At 46.0% G+C, this 21,141-nt stretch overlaps 1 protein-coding gene across 2 annotated transcripts in view; it reads right to left on the reverse strand.

Annotated features, from left to right (window-relative positions):
- The window catches only part of IL1R2 (interleukin 1 receptor type 2), a 34,890-nt gene extending 14,025 nt beyond the window's left edge, over window positions 1-20,865 (reverse strand). Inside the window, exons 1-3 of one of the 2 annotated variants that reach the window (XM_026488320.4) lie at window positions 19,338-20,865; window positions 3,636-3,763; window positions 2,831-3,092 (exon numbers count right to left, since the gene is read on the reverse strand). In XM_026488320.4, the coding sequence (XP_026344105.1) occupies window positions 2,831-3,092; window positions 3,636-3,763; window positions 19,338-19,351 (404 nt within the window). In that variant the 5' untranslated portion in view covers window positions 19,352-20,865. Of the gene's footprint in view, window positions 1-2,830; window positions 3,093-3,635; window positions 3,764-12,206; window positions 13,007-19,337 lie in introns of those variants that run through there. The other variant, XM_026488327.4, reaches the window with a different exon arrangement.
- Window positions 20,866-21,141: the final 276 nt, after the last annotated feature.

Genomic DNA, 21,141 nt, shown 5'->3' on the forward strand with positions numbered 1-21,141 from the left:
AGAATTTTCTCCACTAAAAGGAAAAGAAAAGCCATGCATTTGTAGCTATTGTAAAATCAGACATCCACATTTCCCTGATATGGAAATAAGAGACTGCCTACCTGTTTCCTAGGCAGGGTTCACTGACAGGACTGAACACACCCACGCACCCCCTCCAACACACACCACACACACACACACACACACACACACACCATCTAGGACTGGGGCTGATATTGTCTGAAATTCTCCCATTCACCAGTAATTCCCTTGTGCTATCTTCGATTCTCTTTCTAAATGAAAATACTCATAGGTACAGTTTCTCCTTGAATCAAACAGGTTTATGAGATGTACGGAGACTCTAAAGCTGGCTGGTAGGAGTGGGCAGAGCCCGAGGGCAGGATACAGGCAGCAGCTGAAGAGAAGATCGGGAGCACCAGTCCCCAGTCTGCCCTACTCCTTGCAGGAGAACTTAGCCAGGCAAGGTGTGAAATCACCCACACTAACTACACCTGCAACCTCCTTCTGCATGAAGCAGCAAGCTTTGCCAAGACCACTGAATGCGGACAGTCTTTTCAATAAAAGGTGTTAGAAGACTGGATGGCCACTTGCAAAAGAATGAAATCGGACCATTACCCTACGCCATGTATAAACTCAAAATGCATCAAAGACCTAAACATAAGAGCTAAAACTATAAAAATTCTTAGATGAAAACACAGGGCAAAGCTTTACAACATTAGATACAGCAATGATTTCTTGGCTAGGATATCAAAAGCACAGGCCACCAAAGAAAAAATAGATAAATTGAACTTTGTCAAAATTAAAAAACTTTGTGCATCAAAGGACATTATCAAAAGAGTAAAAAGGCAACCCGTGGCATGGAAGAAAATAGTTTTAAATCATATATCTGGGAAGGGATTGATAACCAGAATATATAAAGAGTTCCTACAATTCAAAAACAAATAACTCGATTAAAGAATGGATAAAGAAGATGTGATACACACACACACACACACATACACACACACACACACAGGGGAATATTACTCAGCCATAAAAAAGAATGAAATCTTTCCATTTGCAACAACATGGATGGATCTAGATGGAATCACGCTAAGCAAAATAAATCAGCCAGGGAAAGACAAATACGATATGATTTCACTCACAGGTGGAATTTAAGAAACAAAAAGATGAACAAAAAGATTCTTAAATACAGAGAACAAACTGGTGGTTGCCAGAGAGGAGATGGGTGGTGGGATGGGAGCAACAGTTGAAGGGGATTAAGAATATACTCAGTGATGAGCACTGAGAAATGTATAGAGCTGTTGAATCATTATACTCTGCACCTGAAACTAACATAACACTGCATGTTAATTATATTTCATTTTTTAAAAGAAATTTAAAATAATAAGACAACAAAAAAATTTTAAAGTTAAAAATGGGCAAAGGACTTGAATAGAGATTCGGCCAATAAAAGCCATGGAAAAATGCTCAGCACTACTAATCATTAGGGAAATGCAAATCAAAACCATAATAATATATCAGTTCACACCCAGTAGGATGGTTATTATCCCTCTCCAAGAAAAACCCAGAAAATAATAAGTGTTGGTGAAGATGTGGAGAAACTGGAACCCATACATGGCTGGTGGGAAGGAAAAATGGAGCAGCCACTGTGGCAAACGATAGGATGTTCCTCAAAAAATTAAACATAGAATGACTATATGATCACCAATTCTCTCCTGGGTTTTTACCCAAAAGAAGTAAAAGCAGGGACTCAAAGAGATCCTTGTACACCTATGATCAGAGCAGCATTACTCACAATAGCCAAAAGGCAGGTAGATTGTCCACTGACAGATAAATGGCTAACCAAAATATGGTATATTTATGCAATGGAATATTACCCAGTCTTAAAAAGGAAGGAAATTCGGATACACGCTGCAGTATGCATGACCCTGGAAGACACTGTGCTCAGTGAGATAAGCCAGTCACTAAAGGACAAATACTGTCTGACTCGACTCCTATGAGGTATTTAGAGCAGTCAAATTCGCAGAGACAGACAGTAGATGGGGACTGCTGCGAGCTGGGGAGGGGAAGAGGAGTCTGTGGTTAACTGACACAGAGCTGCAGCGTGGGAAGATGAAGAGTTCTGGAGACGGACGCTGGTGACGGTTGCACAATGTGAATGCGCTTACCACATGGAATTGTCATGTAAAAAGGGATAAAATGATAACTTTTATGTTTTTTTAAAAAACCAAAAGGACAAAGAGGAAGGGGGATACGCCCCACATCAGAAGCTGTGGGTTCCAGTCTCAGCTCCACACCCACCACCTGGGAGCACTTTATTAGTGAGCTTGGTCCCCTCACACGTACAGTAAGCAGTTGGATTAACGCTTTCCTACAGTCTCATCCAGTGTTCTACATCAATTTCTTCTGTCCATATGGATGCAGGCATGAACAAAATGGATCAAGTCCCTGTCGACCTAGAGTTTACATTCTAATGGGGTAGACAATGTTAAATATGTAAACACATGTGTGTCAAGTGAGGGAAAATAGCAGCAGGGGAAAGAGAGAGAGTGTCAGGAGTACTGGTTTAGGTAAATACCTAGGGAAGTCCTCTCTGAACAGGTGACATTTGAGCAAAGACTTCAATGAAGGGAGAGAAAAAGCCATGAAGGCATCTGGGGAAGGCTCTCGGGTAGGAGGTATTCAGGAACAGTGAAGAGGACAAAAGGTAGATTGTCACCTATACACTAGATTTTGAAATCCAGGTCATCACTGAAGAATCGTGCAGATGCCCATTCTGGAAGAAGACCCACTCCCTACCCTAGTCCCAGGGGTTGTGGGGGCTTACCTGACAGTGCAGATATAGGTGCCAGAGTCTTTCTGCAAGGCTGGCAAGATCCAGAGAGCACCATCCTGGATCCACATTCGCGTCTCTTCTTCCCCTGGGATCGTTCCATCAGAATCATTCTTACGCCATGTCACGTTGACGTGGGGGCTGACAGATGCCCACAACCAGAGCTGCACCTGGGGGCACCTCAGGACCACAGGCTCCCCTTCCACCCTGAAGTCAGTTTTGAAATGCTTGCCAAGAAATTGGCAGTTTTCTGCAGCTACCAAAGGACAAGGAGACCACAGTCAGGCTTTGGGTCCAAAACCTCCTTTGATGGGCACATCTGAAGAAGCCGCGTGCCCCTAACAAGTGGCCTGCACCCTGGGGCCCCATTAACCCCTCCTGTTACAATGACTTCAAAACTCCCGAAAACAACTTTAGGGCTTCTGTCCATTACAATTTAAATTTTGTGGGAAAAGTTACGCTTCACATGGTGACAAAAAATGATTAAATATTTGGGTCGTGTTTTTCACTTGTTGACTCCTTAACATTCAAAGTAGATCTTGGCTCAGTTCAGACAGAAAAATAGCTTCATTGTGACAAGACATGTGTTATTTTTTGAGGGCAAAACACCACTTCCTTGGCTCACTCTTTGGCAGGAATAACTGATGGCCAGAGCAAGCACCATGCAACAGAGGAGCTGGGCAGGAGAAAGCATCTGTCCCACCTTGCTCTTTGAAAACAACAAACTTCACTAGATAAACCTGCTTTCCCCAGAGAAGCTGCAGGCAAGCCCTCTTCAGCTGAAAGATTCCTTTCTTACCTGTGTGTTCCTCAGGCTGAATGGTGAAGGCTGAAATACTCATTATCAACATGTACAAGATGAACATTGTTTCTGGAAACTTCTGGAGGACAAAGGAGGTAGAGATCTCAGGTCCAGCACTCCGTAGCCTAAGGAGGATATGGAGGGGTCACCAGGAGCCACACACAGCTAAGGAGAGAACACCTTGAAGATGGTCCCAGCAGCAGGTTCTAGAGGCTTCACCTGATGATGAAAACCTTTTTGCCCAGACTTTTTAACAAGAAAACGCCAAAGTTTTGGAGTTTCTCCTCAGTAGCTATATTCACTGAGCACGCTAAACATGAAATCCCCAGAGCACTTAGAAGGTGTCTTGGAATAGATGTTCCGAATCCTGTCTCTTTCTCCTGAAGTGCGCCTTAGCATTCCCTGCCCTGGGCTGAGATGCTCTTTCCTCAGCTATGGCCACTGCTCAAGTTCTCTCCTCCTTCAGGGCTCTACCCAAGCATCACTCGTGGTGAGGTCTTCCCTGACCTTCCTGTGTAAAACTGCACCACCCTTCGGCCTCAATGCTCCACATTTCTCTTTCCTGCTCTATTGCTCTCTACGACATTCATCATCAACCGTGTATCCTTCCTCTGGAATGCCCGCTCATGGGCTCAAAGATCCTACTTTATTTTATTCACAGCTGTATCCCTAACTTCTATTTGTTGAATGAATGAATGAATGAATGAATGAGTGAGTGAATTAATCACTAGAAGTCAAAAGGTCCTCCTATTTTACTTGTTGGAGAACTTTTCCTATTGTCTTTATGGATTAGCTCTGACTTTACGTACAAGTCCAACATACACTGACGGATTACCTATAACCCTAACTCTCTGGTGTAGAGCATCCCGGGGCGGGGGGAGCAAAATAAGGTCCAAACAGTGTTTAACTTACACAAGTTTATGAAGCACTCCTAGCCACATACCTCCCCGAGACCAGAGCCGCAGGTGCCCTCTGTACCCCCCTGCATTTCTCACACCATATCGTAAGTACCTGTTGTATTAGCTCACCGATGCCACAACAATCTGCCAGCAAGCCACCGCAACACTGAAATGTGTAAAACAATTGCCATGGTGATCAGGCCAATGGGGTAAAACGATTCTGGCTCTCAAGTCTGTGGATCGGATGGGGGTTGGCTGACCTAGATCAGGCTGGGTTAGGCTTGGCTCCAGGCTTTTGGTGGGGTCTAAGTCGGCTCCATGTGTCCCTCATCCTCCCTGAACCTATGACTGCCTGGGAGAGGATCCTCCTCTGTGCTGTGGCAAAAACGCAAGCAATGTGGGCAAGAGCACTCCACGCCCTGCCCAGAACGAGCTCACTCCGGTCTGCCCCACATTCCATTGGCCAAAGCAAGTCCCGTGCCAGAGCTGCCATCAGTAGGGTGGGGAAATTACCCTCACCTCTAGGGGGAGGAGTCCCAAGTTAGGCCTGAGAGGAAACACGTGGGAACAACCAAGACACTTACCATGCCTGTTTCTTGTCTGGCTCCCCAAGGCTGGAGACAGCCTTGAGAACAGAGGCCTGGTCTTATTCATAGCCCTAAAGGCCTACAAGATATCCAGTTCCAGAAAATACCAGGGAATATTTATGATCAGAAACCTAGCAGAGATTTGGTAGTGATGAGTGAGTCCAGGAAAAAAAAAGAAAAAAAATTGCCTCCCACCACCCCTCCCCAATTTCCGTAAAATTTAACTTGTTCCCTGTTCCTGGAACAGATATCATTCTGAATGTCTCAAAGTAAACCCAACGGCCGTTAAGTAGCCAGGGCAGGGTTGGCAAACTGAGGAAGTAGCCCTTGCATGCTAGACACCCTCGCTCATTAGAAGCCATGTGCTCAGAGCTGCAGTCTGAACGCCCCCTCTGATGATGAGGAGCCGGAGTGGGTAGTGAATGACCTGAGATTTTCCCCTTAGCTGGGTGTCTGCCCCGGAGCTGTTTCCCCTAAACTCTTCCTGCTTCTGCACGGTCCTATCATTCACACGTTTCTGAAACACAAATATTTCCTGTAACTTTAACCACTAACCCCAGCCTCAGGTTAACCAGGCCACTTGATTAGCATAAACGTCACATCAACTTTGACCAAGTTGCTTGTCCTCTGCACCCGCATTAGCGTCTCATGTCCCCAACTGTACTGGTCCCAGCCAGACTCACTGGTTCTCTAGAAAGAATATGAAAGAAGTTGAAATCAAATACACATTTATAACCAAAACCACAGATCCGAATAAGTGAATGAAGTCAAAGATGGTGACACAGGGACACGTGCAATAGTGACAGCTACGGAGCTGAACACTGAGCATCTATTCTCTCATTTTACCCCCATCATGTGAATATCATGCCAATTTGACAGATCATTTAATAGATGAGATTAAGGAGGTTATGTAGCTTGACTAATATCTTAACAGTCAGTAAGCAGGGATTAAAGTTTAAACCAAGGACTTACTGATTCCAAAGCCCTTACTCTTCAAAAATATAGTTTCGATGACAGATGCTGCTAGTTTCCCCTCTAATATCCATCCTCCCTGCTTCCCCAATTATAGAACCCCTGACTCACCGTGACACATCACTAGACCACACAAAGACTACATTTCCCATCCTCCCTTGCAACTAAAAGTGGCCACATGACAGAATTAAGGCCAATAAAACATAGGTGGAAAAGTAGGCTTCTCCTGGGAAGTTGACTTAAAAGTCTCCTCAAAAGACTTCACAGTCTCCACTGCTCTTCCTTTCTGCTGGCACAGTATGGATGTGGTGGGTGGATTGCAGCCACCATGTTGGGCCACAAGGCGCATGCCACTTGCTTACAGCCCTGGGACAACAAGACAGGAGCATGAGTCCTTGGTGTCTTGGCTTCCTGGAACTGCTCTCCCACCCTAGACTTTTTTTTTTTTTTACATGTTTAGGCTTCCTGCCATACACAGCCAAAACCTAATCCCAATATGCAAACTTTCCAAATTTTGAAAAGGACCCCAGGGGAAGGAGCCCTTCCAGGTAGGGTTGTCACCAGTCCTCTTTCTGATACTCAACAGTTTCAAACAGTTTCTGCAGATTGACCTAAGAAGTCATTTCAACTCAAAGGCAGGGGGATCTGAGCAGCCTCCCTTTGGATGGGAGCACCCCCAAGTCAGGTGCAGGCTTAGCCTTGAATTATGTGGTTTGTAACCAAGTTTAAAATTATTTTTATGTCAGAAAGTCAGGCTGTGTCCATCCCGGGGTAGTTGTTAGCTGAGGCTTCACGGAGCTACAGAGCAGAAAGGGTCCTAGAGAAATCTAGGCCCCTCGATTTCCTTTTCAGGTGTTTCAGGTGTTCAAAGTGCCTTGGACATTAACCCTCTTCTCAAAATCACAGGTGTGGGTCAGGGTGAGAAGTAGAGGTGTTTCAACAAGGACCCTGTTCCAGTGGAACGAAATCCTAAAATGTTGTCCTCCTCAAGCAATGCCCATTCCCCATCAACCCTCAGCCCTCCTCCAACCCCACCTCTCAGGGACCCCTGCAGCCAAGGGAATCGTGTTGGTTTCCCTCCAACTGTGTTGGCAAAACAGCTGCTTTACTGTGACCTCTTCAGGAAGTGGCTTCAGGCAATTAAACCACAAACACAGAGTAGTGATCATTTTTAATAATCAGAACCCCAGGAAAAGGCTGGAACCAAAATTGCCATCGTGTGGGAAGTAGTAAGTCTTTGGCAGGCTCAAAAGAAAAAGAAGTCATTCGGCAGAGGTTTGCAGCAAAACATTCCTCTCCTGCCCTACTTTCTTTCAATGTATCTTTAAATTAGAGACAATTTGAAATTTCTGCTTGCATCTGAGTTGACCTTCCTACTGAAAGAAAGAAATTTTAAAGGCAGCTGGTTTCAAGAATATGAGTGACTTTTCTTTTCTTTTTTTGTAGTCATACACCTAGTGTTTGAAAACAGAGGAATGAGACGAAAAGCAGGGCCGGGCAGAAGGAAATAACCAACAATGTGTAACGAGTTCAAGAAGGAGAAAGAACACAGTAAGGTGGGAAGAACTGTTGGCACCACACAGAGCCCAGCTCCCTGGGCTCAGTCTCCTGATCACGGACGGTACGTATAGCCTAAGAGTGTGTAGCTGTTTGCTTCACCTTCTCATTGAATTTTGAAAAGTTCCATTAGACTAGAAAGGTGAGAGAATGGTATAACACCAGTACGTACTTCACCTTGATTCACCAATTGTTAACATTTTGCGTTATTCCCTTTCTCTCTCTCTCTCCCTCCACACACACACGCGCGCGCGCGCGCGCACACACACACACACACACACACACACGCACATATATAAACATATTTTTCCCCTGAACACAGGAAAGTTGCAGACATCCTCAAACTTCACCCCTAAAGACTTTAGAATGCACGGAGGAACACGTTTTTCAGCAGACTAAGAACAAATTGGTAAGTGATAGAATGATAGCTCCAGAGATAAATCTTCAGGCATTTAAAGTGATTCAACATCTTACTCTATAGTATATTTTAATATATCTCTTAATTCACTGAGATTAAACGTATCTTTATTTCTATTTTCACCTTGTTACCGGAAGTTTGTAGGCAGCTGTCCATCTGAGTCAGGAGGTCTAGTCATCCAAAAAAGCAAACCAAAGGTGACAGATCTTGAATATTAATGAAGTCAAATAGTTATCAGGCCTGACGCATACCATTCGTCACCTCCAGTTTGTAAAATAAATCCCTAAAAACCGACACGTGTTGTGGCAAGCATATGTTATAAAACCTTTTGACACCCATGGGAAAATAAATATTTGCATCAAAGTGAAGCTTGGAAATTTTTTAAAATTCAAAGCAGAAGCAAAATAAGAAGTATTTTGAACTCAGTCTCTGGAAAGCACAGGATATGAAGAATTGGGGGAATAAGGAAATATAAATAAATAATATCATATAATATAAATAAATATAAATAAATAAATAGTGCCTCTCTGACACTAGAGGCAGAGAAATATAAGACCAGGTTTAAGGCAGCTTTTTTGAAAACATACTGGCACAAAGAAGAACCCTTGATGGATTGTCCACAGATTATTTTTGGTTCTACAGAAAAGAGAGAGGCTAGTTTCCCCAACACACACACACACACACACACACACGCACGCACGCACACACACACAACATACACACATGCACCCACAATTGAGGAATTCAGTGCAGCATGGTGGGACTGTTTCTGGTCTGCATGGCCGTGTCAGAATGAGAACACCTCAATGTCCTTGACCCTGGTGGGGTCTGGGGAGACAGGATTGTTTCCTGAGAGCCATGGCACAGGAAGACCCATCTTTAGGCCATGATGGGCTCATTCTCAAAGGGAAAACTTAGAGAAGCTAAGACTTGGCTCCATTAAGGGCTACAGGCTCTCTTGTGTTTTACTTTCTGGCAACAAGTATCCCTTCTCTCTAAAAGTGCTTTTCCAGTCAAACCTTTGGGACTTGGCCAATTTCTGCCCCAAAACACATTGACAAAGAGATACGGTAAATCAACCCAACTCATCTCCCCACTCATTCGAATCCTCTGTTCACACTTTGCATTCCCAGTAAGGCTGAATCATCCAGAGCCCCCAGCAGACTGGCCCATCAACCAAAGACACTTTCTTTACCTTCTTCCTGCATCAGGCCCTCTAGAAGGCTAGCCCCCCACAAGGCCACTCCTCTAGCTCAGAGTAATTGCCATCCTCCTGCAAAATGGTTGATGTGGAAGCTCCAGCCATGAGGACCTTGGCACCCACGGTATGAATCCACCAGGCTTCAAGTCCTCCCAGCCTGATACTTGTGTAAGAGGAATTTTCTGCTCTGAGCAATTCCAGAGGACAAAACTAATGAGCCTGGTAGAGTGCATCATCCCCATTATAAACATGAAGCAATGGAAATAGACTCAGATACATTAAGTAACTTAGCCAAGGCCACAGAGCTAATGCAATGAAAAAGTGGAATGCAAATCTGAGTCAACACAATCTTCAGCCTTGGTACTCCTTCTCTGCTCTGCAGAAGCACCAGAACCCGGAGCTGGAGGGGGCTCCACAAGCCATCAAGCTTAGCAGCCCACCCTAACAGTCTTCCCAAACACAGCATCCTCCGTAGATGGCCAAGCTTACCCCTCAATTACACGGACCCTTCCAGTCTTGGAAAGTACACATGATCAGAAACTTCTGTCAATTCAGAATGCAAATGTGCCTTCCCCTAAGCTCTACTCCTTGGTCACCTTCCACCCCAGGAGGCAGCTCAGAAGTCTAGCTGCATGTCGCAGCAGTCCTGAGAGTTAGGGAGTCTCTACAGTAGAGCACTGTGAAAAGCACATGGACTTGAGAGTCTGATAGAGCAAGCGTGAGTCCTGCCTCCCCTGTGGGCTAGCTGGATGGTTCGGTGCCAGGGGGTAGATCATACTGCCTCTGAGGGCTCAGTCTGCTGATCTGTAAGATGGTTGCAGCCTGGCATGTAGCACGGGAGGGTCAGTTGGCATGTGATATGTACAGAGGTTGGCACAGTGCTGGCAAAGAGAAAGCACTCGACAAGTGGTGGCTCTCGTCAGCATTTTACAGATGCAGACCCCAAAGCTCAGGGTGTGAGTAACTTTCTCAGGAGCACACAACGGACAGAACTGAGGGAGAAGTCAGAGCTTCCACTGTATGCTTTCTTACTAAGTTCTGCTGAAGGTCCATCCCACAGCTGGAGAACATTGGGTATCATAGGCGATAATTTACCTAACACCAGTTACTGTTAGAAAGGTGTTCAACTTTACCTAGTGGAATCAATAAGCCTGAAGCCTAAATCCATATTACAGAAGTGTGTTCCACATGTAAACACGCAGTCATAAATACATGCACACACAGTCAGCGCCTACCATGGCATTCTGATGCTTTCATTCAGACGGACATCTTCATGGTAGAGCCTTTAAGCACATAGAGCAGGATTCCTGGAAGCTGGATTCACTCTATCATTAACTAGCTATGTGAGCTTAGGACAGACACTAAGCAATTTACCCAATCTGGGTCACAGTTTCTTCATCTCTCAAGTAAATACAAGGGCTGAGCTGCTGAGAGCTCCCACGTCCCTTCCAGCAGCTATAAGTCCTGCGGTTTCTAAATTCATCTGGAATTTGCACTTAGGCTTCAGCCCTTCAATTTCTTAAGCACCAAGTCAGGGGCCTTAATAGATAACCACCAAATCTCATCAACTCACTTGCATAAGTCCCAAATCCAGCAAATAGCAGAGCCAGGACTCAAGACTTCTTAGTTCTCCTGGGGATGGGAGTTCTAGCTCTGTTGGGCTACCCGCTGGGTAACATTAGCTAGGAACTGGACACTCTGTGCTGGCATGGGACAGGAAGCATACCCTTTAAGCTGAAGGTGGCTTTCAACCTCCTATAATCTGAGTGTATGTAGTAAACGCCTCAGATATTTGAATTATCAGTCATCCAGAAAACTTGTCCTCTGAAATATAACTCGGACAGAGGAAACAAGACAAAAGACCTGAACAGCTGAAAGAGAGCCAATCAGATCCTGGCACAAAGGCATGGATATTTTACTCACAGAAGAACCTCGGCAGCTCTCTTGCAGAACCTCTTTCTCTGTGTCTATGACTGTTGCCGCTTCTCAGAGTGGCAATTATAGTTTCTAAGGATGGCCACAACAGTATCTCCCATCCTATGTGGTCTTCTGCAATGTGACTGCGCCACTAAGCCATCAAAATGTGGAGTCCAACTCACCTCCGTTGAATGTGGGCCAGCCTGTGACTGGAGTCTAACCAACAGAATGATGCTAGGTGAACGCTTCTACCTGGCATCCTTGGGATGCTTGCTCTGGGGAAATCCAGCCACCATGTAAGCTGTCCAACTACCCTGAGACCACCTCACAGGGGTGGTCACATGTAGGGGGTCTGATTTACAGTTCCAGCTATGTCTGGCCTCACAGGAATCCCCTCAAAGGCACCAGCCATATGAGTAAAGCCATCTTAGACTCCCCAGAAGAGTCTATTCACTCGCCGAGTGCCACTGCTTGAATTCAATCAAACCACGTGCAACAGAAGAATCACCTAGCTGAGCCCCTCTCAAATTCATGACCTACAGAATATGTGAGTTATAATAAAATGTTTGCTGTAAGCTGCTAAATTCCGGGGCACTTTGTTATGCAGCAGTCCGCGCCCAGAATGCTTCATCAAAAAGCAGATTAGAAGCAGCAAATTAGAAAGAGGGACTGGGCTGGCAGAAGAGAGCACACAGGGAAGGGAGAGGCAGCTGATGGCCCAATAACACAGGAGACAGAAAGACATTAAGATAGATGCAAGGGGAAAAAAGAAAAGAAAAACATTAAGACAGTGCAAGAATCAAAAAGTATAGCAATCGGAAGCCGTTCGAGCAGACACCAGTGGTCCCCTCCACCTCCCTGTGCCCGACTGAGGGTATCAGGGTGTTACAGCACAAAACACCTGACGTTCATGACAATTTCCCTGAACCACGAAGAACAGTTTAATTTTGCTCAGAAACCTCTTTCTCTAGTTTGGACAATGCATAATGTATGTGATGAGGATAAGAATTTAATTACCTTCCAGTGTATTTCTCTTCTTGCTATTTTCAATTCTTCTGCCGCTATGGCCCAAAGAAAAAGGAAGAGTGAAGTCCTCCTCAGAAAGGAGGGAAGGAAGTGCATGTGACATATTCCTTCCTGGTAGGAAGGGGAAGTAGAAGAAGAGGCTTTGGGGGGCTCCAGGGTTAAAGGAAGGAAACCACAAGAGGAAGTAGGCATATTGGCCCCCTCCTGATTTTGAGTTCAAAACCCAAGTACAAAGACACAGAAGACCTGCTAGGCTGATGGGGAAGAAATCCAGCTATTTCCCTGTGCTTCCCGTGGGGAATAGGAGATAAACTGAGATCTGGGTTAATCTGGGGCTGCCGTGATGAAGGACAAGGTGACCTGGAGCTGGATATTCAGTCCATAAGGAGCACTGCGGCTAAATATGGAAACGTGTCTCCACTAGTTGATAAATATCATTTACTGAAGCCCTGACTCTCTGCCCTCTGCTACCATGCCTTTCCTGGGGCTCCTTAGAGATCCTCATGGTCCAGCAACAGATACTATAGCATCTGTTCTGATTGGTTGGTGCTCATCTCCTGCCGGTTGTCAAATATTTTAAGTATCACCTGCACAAGTGGCCACTGAAGCCAAGGGAGAATGTGGCTGTGGCCAAGACACAGAGAACCTGTGGAGCCAGTGAGGGGTACAGTGGGCCCAAGTTGGCCGTTGTGGTGGCTCTGACCCAGCTGCCAGATCAGACCATGGGTTTTCCCAGCTGCAGACCTCGGCAGTAGATTCAGCAGGACACCCCATGACCAGCCTGGTCCAGGGACATCTCCATGGAAACCAGTGAAGGCCCCAGGCCATCAAGTGTGGCCTGCCACCTTCCCCCTCCCCATCATGCCCTGCGGACATGGCTTCCCTACTGTCAGACTCCTTCCTGGCTAGAAGAAAGCAAAGAAGTGATAAACTCTGAAAGCCCGAGCATTTACCCCCAAAGAGACTGAATAAATCTAAGAGAAGCAGATGTGAGCTAGAAGAGGGAGATGACATGGTACTAGTAGGTTTAATTCCCGTTTCCTAATGAAAAGGGACCTCAAACACCAGATGAGATTCTTATTAGAAAAGTTATGAAAGCTACATTTTTTGGCATCAGTTTGCAGTGAGTATAAATTTCCACCATGCTACATTTATTTTAGAAATATTTCCTTCCAGGAATGCCTGAGTAGCTCAGTTGGTTAAGCATCTGCCTTCTGCTCAGGTCATGATCTCAGGGCCCTGGGATCAAGTCCCACATAGGCTCCCTGCTCAGTGGGGAATTCTGCTTCTCCCTCTGCCTGCTGCTCCCCCTGCTTGTACTGTCTCTCTCTCTCTCTCTCCTTTAAATAAAATCAAGAAAGAAGAAAGAAAGAAAGAAAGAAAGAAAGAAAGAAAGAAAGAAAGAAAGAGAGGGAGGGAGGGAGGGAGGGAGGAAGGAAGGAAGGAAGGAAGGAAGGAAGGAAGGAAGGAAGGAGGGAGGGAGGGAGGGAGGAAGAAAGAAAGGAAGAAAGAAAGAAAGAAAGAAAGAAAGAAAGAGGAAGAAAGAAAAAAAAGAAAGAATTCCTTCCAAAATTAAGATGTCAAAAAAGGGCGGATTTTCTCTTTATGCACTGAAAGATCATCTTCCACTCTCTGGAAAATATGCCCACCCAGAATGGCTTGTCCTCTGAGGGTCACAGAAGGTGGCAACTTTCCCCAACCCTGTGTTCAGCATGTCCATACGAGCAGATAAAAGTCAAGCAAAAACAAACAATTGAAAACCCAAGAAATTTTTATCTCTACTGTGTGGGGAAATCCCTTGCCACAAGAAAGCTCACAACTTAGCTTGATGACAGTCCAGACTTAACTGGGTTTTCCACAGACCCAAAAGTCCCAAGAAGCCCTTCGCCCTCTTCTGTGGCTGGGAGCCAGTGTTCCATTCACACACATATCCCCTCTGGCTACTCTCAGTGTTGCGATGCCCGACCACCAGTGCCAAGAAGAGATCTGTGAAGCTGAACAGTCTGAGAGCCTGCTTCCTCTCCTGCCACTCCAACCTAACTGAGCAACATGCCATGGCTGACGGACTCATACTCCCCAATATCTGGTACTTTTCTACTTTGGGGTACACACAGGATTCCATGTCTCTGTACCTTGAAGTTAGGCACAGCCACATGACTGGTTATAACCATGAAAAGTAAGTGGGAAAGACATGGGTCACTTCCAAGCTATGCATTTCATTTCTGGTGCCCTACCCTGCAGCACCCTTTTCTCTGAGCCCTTGTTTATTGAGGGTGGCCACACAGGATGATCAAGTCATCCTCACAGGAGGCCGAGGTCTACTTCCATCCACGGATCCACTCTGCTGTGTCTCCATGTCTGTTTCTCCTTCTGTTAAGTAAGAGAAACACCTATTTCCCACCCCAGCACCCATGTCAAAACAATCCAACAGACGGTGTCCATGAGTTCTCTTTTGAAAATGTCCTCAAGTGGCTAAGACGAGCTGTCATGGTCGGACACAGCTGACCAATGACAATGATACAGTATGAACAAGAGAAACTAGTATTGTATTAAGCTGTTGAGATGTTTTAGGTTATCTATATCCTGGACTGATATGCACAGTGATCAAGGAGAAGAATTAGGGCATCATATTCTTTTTCTATCGCTATGTAGAAATCCCACACACTCAGTGACTTAAAATAACACCCATTCATTCATTCGTCGCAGTGCCGTGGGTCGGATGCCTGGTCTCAGCTTGGATGAAGTCTCTGCTGAGGGTGTAACAGACTATCAAAGCCCAAGGTTCTGTTCCATGTGCCTGTTGGCAGAAGTCAGTTCCTTGTGATTGTATAAACTGGGGTCCCCACTTTCTTGCTGTCAGCCAAGGACACTCTCAGCAGCTGGAGGTCGCCCACCGTTTCCTGCCCTGTGGCCATTTCCACAACAAGACAATTTGTTTTTTCGAGGCCAATAGAGCAACATCAGATGTTGTTCACATCTCTCTGACCTCCTGACTCTGACCTCTAGACCTTTTTTTTAAAGAACCCACCTGGTTGTGTCAAGCATGCTCTTCCTTTTGATTAACTTCAGGTCAACTTGTCAGGGTCCTAAATCATACCTGCGAAATTCCTTTTCCTTTGTGGTATAAGGTAAACCTACTCATGAGAGTGATATCCCATCACATTCATATATTACACTCTCATTCGGGGGAGGGGAAATTATACAAGGACATGGGTCAGTGGGGGTCATCTAGAATTCTGCCTGCCACAGATATTAAAAAAAAACATTCTGATGAATATTAGCTCTAGAAAATCCAGGACCCATTCAACTCTTTACATTCACTTCTTCCTTGCTCCCAGGTTAGAAAACCTTGGCCCAAGTATTCTTGCTACTCAAAGTGTGGTCCGTGGACCAGCAGCATCACTTGTGAAGAAATGCAAAATCTCAGGCTCCACCTGAGATTTAGGCACTGGAATTATGGGCATATCAACAAGACTTCTGGGAATTGAGAGGCACTGGTTTTTAGATTGGCTTATAAAGTAGGCAGATAGGCATCTATGGATGAGAGCGGTGATTACATTAAATCCCTGTGTCCTGATCACCGCAACCCTTCAGAGTGGTATCTGAAATTTTGCTGCCAGCATCGTATAATCTGATGATGATGGTATTGAAGATGGTGATGCTAGCTAACATTTAGTGAACATCACTAAATGCCAGGCAGCAGGCAAAGTTTTCCTTGAATTTCCCCAACATTGAGTGAATGACATATTATTATTTTCATTTTACAGATGAAGACATTGGGCCTTACAGGAGTTAAATAACTCCTCTAAGGAAATACAAATAAAAGTGGGGGGGGGGGGGCAGGATTTGCCCCTTATCCCTTTCACTCAGGGGTATGTGATCATATTGTCAGAAGCTGTCAAAGCCAGTCCGCAAATCACGAACTGGGATCTGGGCCAATTCAGCTTGTGAGTATGCATGATTCAGCCAGAATGTTGATGTTCATCTTCACTCAATGTCTCTCCCAAGAGACGAGCTTATTCCAGTTGGCCACTGGCCTTATCACTCAGCCTCACAGATTTGACTTACTACCTGGCCCCCGAGTATACTCGAGTTTGAAATCCCCAGTGAAGTCCATGTATTCTTAAATTTCCCCTTGACGTTTCATGAAAACTTTGGGTGGTATGAATACTTTCCAGAGATCCTTAACAACAGCAGAGAACCTCTGCTCCCTACCCCATCCCTGTCATCTGATGAGTGGAACTAACATCCAGAAGCTAAATTATATGTCTAAGTCGCAGAGCAAGATAACTGGTTTTAAGTTAGACTCTTTTGGCCCACAATCAAATGCCACAATCACTCACCCCCTTGTGTTTAGGAAATTATTTATGCTTAATATGAAATAGGGGTTCTTAACCAAAGTATGTTTCAGAAACATTTGTAGGGAGTTTAATATGGATTTTCAGACTTCGTTTGCACTACTGGTGAGTAAAATGCCCATTTATCTGAAACTTATTGGATAAATTACAGGTTCGGAACACAGGGTCTGAAGGAGGAAAGGAGGAGTCCCTGAATAGTTAGTAAAAGGTGGGACAGTAAGGAGTGTAAGAGATGGAACAGTGTGGTGGATCTCAGCCTTGGTTACACATCAGAACTGCCTAGAAGGCTTTAAACACTATGAATGCCCAGGTCCCAGGCCCCAAAATTAATGGTACGGGGATTTTTAGAGCTCCCCAGGTGATGGTAACACTTGGCCAGGGCTGAGAACCACTGGAGCAGGGACTCTGAGATGCTGGAGGATCAACAGGTCCATCACTGCTTCTCTTATGGCCCCACTGGGTTTGCCCCATCGGCCGGCCACAGAAGCTTCCATAGTCCCTTCATCTGTTTGCTGCCCTTTGCCATCCCCTTCCCCTCCTAGGTTAAGCGGTGTTCCTTCGTGAGTGGAGAACAAAACTGAGAGGAGCCTGAGGTCGAGTTCCCGACACTGAGATACTTACTTGCCTGCTTATGCCTGTTGGTCCATCTGTTAGATAGCACTCTTCCACTTAAGACCTCCAGCCTCTAGCACTCATGTCAAACCCATCAGGTCTCTGTAAGTTCTATTTGAAAATGGCCTCAAAAGGTTCTTGTCCTGAAACAACTCCCTGGTCAGTTTGCCACTGGATGTAAAACCTCTTGTTATCACCTAAGCAAGTGGTTCTCAAAGTGTGGTTCCCGGACCAGCAGCATCAGCACCACCTGGGAACTTCTTAGAGATGCAAGTCCTCGGACACCCTGCACACAAGTAGTGAATCAGAAATCTGAGTGGATCCAGCAGTCTGTGCTTACCAAGCCTCAGGGGTGCTAATGCACCCTCAAGTTTGAAAAGCACTGGCCAAAGCCACTGTCATCACCATGTGCCCCCATCCAGACAGCTTGTGATGGCAACAGAAAAAGACAACTCGAACCCATACAACTCACACTTTGTCCATTGTGTTTTCATGTGACACTGACTCTGTTAACCCTGGGGAGGAGAGGAGGGATGGGGTCTGAGGGTCTTGATCACACAGGGGATTGTTGTGTAACAGCTGGGGTGTGAACTCCGGAGGGAGCCAGAAGGTTGAGGGGACACCTGCTGGTAGGACTTGGGAGGTGCTCCCAGGCAGCTGGGAACAAATGGGGCAGAGACTGTCCTCCCAGCTCCTCTGACCCTATCCAAGCCTCCTGCTGGCCTTTTAGGATAACCAAAGAGGCTAAAACACAGAAAATGCAATGGAACCGAACAAAACTAATGAGATGTGAGAGAAGATGCTCTTTCTGTTGTTCGTGTGGCAATCACACCAAGCCGGTGGGAAGGAAACTACTGCCCTCCTGGAATGGCAGAGCTCAGAGAGACGGGGAAGGGCAAGAGTGAGCTTGGTGCAGTGGGGTGAACTGCAGAGGGAAGCCGGCAGCATCTCACCGCAGACCCCCGAGCAACTACGAGGAACTTGCAAGGTCAAGTCACTCAACTGCCTAATTACAGAAGAGGAAACCCGGACAGAGGCCAGCCTTGACCCGGATCACAGCACGTCAGTGGCAGAGCTGGGGGACACAAGGTAGGGGGCTCCTGAGGGAGCTGGGTTCCCACAAGGAGCAAAGGCCTTCCAACGGGAGGGATTCAAGAGAGAGAGTGCCGAAGAGTGAGAGCCAACGTTTCGGCCGCACCCACGGTGTGCCAGGCGACTCCAAGTGCCTTATATGATACATACTCTTTTACTTTTCCCACCACCTTATGATCCTCCCCATCGAGTTCACTATTTACAGACGGGGGACACTGAGGCACTGAGAGGTTAAAAATAAATTGTGCAATTTATTTAATTATAATTGAGGATAAAAAGCAACTTTATTTTTAAAAATTGTACCCAGTGTTCTTATTTCACAAGAACAAAGCAAGGGATAAAGGTAAGCTTAATGCTTCCTGGCTATCGATTACTGGCCAGCAGCTGGCCTCTGGGTAGGCGATCTCTATTCAAGTGGTACCCCTTACTCACTAGAGTATAGAATTTTTTAAAGACAGTTATGATACAGACACACGTGTGATGTCATACAGCTAGGAAGAGGCGAAGTCAGAACTTGAACACAGACCCTGACTCACACTTCACCACCATGATCTGCTCGCTACTCTTCTAAGACAACCCGGAGCACTGGCACTCAGCAAGCTCCGAAAGCTCGAGTGTTAGAAAAGTTACACCTACTTTTGAAAAGAAAACATGCCATACTAGAAAACCCCCTGACCTTCCAAGGAAGAAAGCCTCTAAATTCAGCGTAAGCCTCACAGGCACAGCCTCCCCCAAGGTGACCTCTCATTCCACAGCATTTTTGCCTGTTGCTTCAAATCATAGAAGATCCTCAGAAATCCTCAGATCCAGCCCTTTTTTGACAGAGACACTAAAGCCCTAGAAAGTCAGGGGCACCTTCCTACAAGCAAAGGTTGCAGAGATGAGGAATGTCACCCACAGAAGGCACCCAAGGTCCAGAGACATCAGAAAAGTCACCTGAAGTTCCATCCTAAAATGGAACCCAAGCGTCCTGACCCCCCAGATTTCTCTCTCTCCCCCTCATTCTGTCATCCCCTCTCTCATTCTCTCTCCCTCTCTCTCTCTCTCAAAAGCCTCTTACCTGCAGCCCTGCATTCTTTGACCTTGTTGCTTCTCGCCTGGGGAAGGCTGCCAGGCCCGACTTTTACCTTCAGTGGAAACTCGGCAGTCCAGGCAGGGATTTATATCCCCGTCCTCCAGGGATTTCCTAATAGGGCTTGTGTCACTCTCTCTGACTGAGTGGCTGTGGACACACCTTTTCCCTCCTCACAGGGGAGCACCCTCTGGGGGACGGCACTGGGTGCGTGATCACTCAGATGGGGAAGTGGCCAAGGAAACTGTGCGTAAATTTCCCTATTTTTTTGTGACTCGCTAAAACTTGCGTACTTCCAGCTAAGAGGTGGTTTTAAAGTGATGTCTATTTTGCTGGCCATGGCCCCATCAAAAAGAAAAGGAGGTCTTCGGGTCTTTAGCCAGTGGGATGGTTGATGTTTGCCCCCATGGAACATCCCTTCTGGGATAGAAGGGAAGTTAAGCTTTTGAGTCCCCTGGTTCCCAGTCTTATATGATGTTTAATTGTTAAGTGAAGGAAGGGCGTGACTTTCCAAGTCTTTATTACCACTTGTGGAATTTGCCAAACTGAAGAGTTTGTCCTCTGGAAATGGAAATTCGGGCCTAAGTCATGTCTGTACAAAACAAAGGTCTCCTAACTCCCCCTAACAGGCCCAGAGGTTGTGTTAATGGCTCCTCTTCCCCCTCACCAGTCACCAGGCTGTGAGGCATTAGAGAGGAGGGAGCCAAGGGGCATGAGCCTGGCCCGCAGTTGCTGCAGGAGCTTGCCCAGAGCCCACTGGGACCCCGTGAAGTCCTCAGATGCACAGAGCCAAGGTCAGCCCTCCCCCTACCAGATTCAAGGCCCCTGCTGTCCACCCGGACAGGCTTTCACAAACCCCAGGTCCAGTGCCCTCCTTGATATGAACAGGGAGCCACGTGGGAGAGGATGAGAACTTGGCCAGGACCAAGGCATGGGACCGGGACATCCCCATGTCCTCTGGTTGGGCCAAGTTGCATAGTGTAGGCAGAAGTGTAATATGGATCCCCCTGTTGGTGGATGGAGAAGAACACTTACCCAAATGTCCTTTAAAATCCATGTTGCTAACCTTAATGACACTTTCTATCTAATTGACTCAGATACTGGGGTTCTTACAGGTGAAAAGGCAGACAGAGAAATGTTTAGAGACAAGTCTTAGGACCTTCATATCCAGAACAAATGTCTCAAATTTAAAAGGGCCCATGGGCTCTAGCTTTATCCTTTGCTAACAAGGAAGAGAGCTCCCAGGGAATCACAGCTCAGATCGGGTAAACAAAATCTGAGAAAAATACGATGTTGGACCTAGATGGAAACTTAGAGGTGGTTGCAAATTGAGATCCAGGCACTTAGGGGGACCACAGGTGAGTAAGCTGTATTAACTTTGTGATGGAAGCTGTAATACCCCCAAAATGGAGTTTGTTGGCCAAAGGGTAAATGTTACACTGTATCCATGTTTATTCTTTCTCCAAGGACCACTTGAAGGGGGGGAATATTTGGTTTTGTTCCCAAATTTTTTTTTTAAGATTTTTTATTTATTTATTCAACAGAGATAGAGATAGCCAGCAAGAGAGGGAACACAAGCAGGGGGAGTGGGAGAGGAAGAAGCAGGCTCATAGCGGAAGAGCCTGATGTGGGGCTCGATCCCATAACCCCGGGATCACGCCCTGAGCCGAAGGCAAACGCTAAACTGCTGTGCCACCCAGGCGCCCCTGTTCCCAAATTTTGACATCGTTTGATTAAAGTTCGAGCTATAAATTTTGGGTGAAGCCAAGTAATTTCAAGGGTGTAAATTCAC

The sequence above is a fragment of the Ursus arctos genome, unplaced genomic scaffold (assembly GCF_023065955.2).
Source record: "Ursus arctos isolate Adak ecotype North America unplaced genomic scaffold, UrsArc2.0 scaffold_8, whole genome shotgun sequence".
Taxonomy (NCBI): domain Eukaryota; kingdom Metazoa; phylum Chordata; class Mammalia; order Carnivora; family Ursidae; genus Ursus; species Ursus arctos.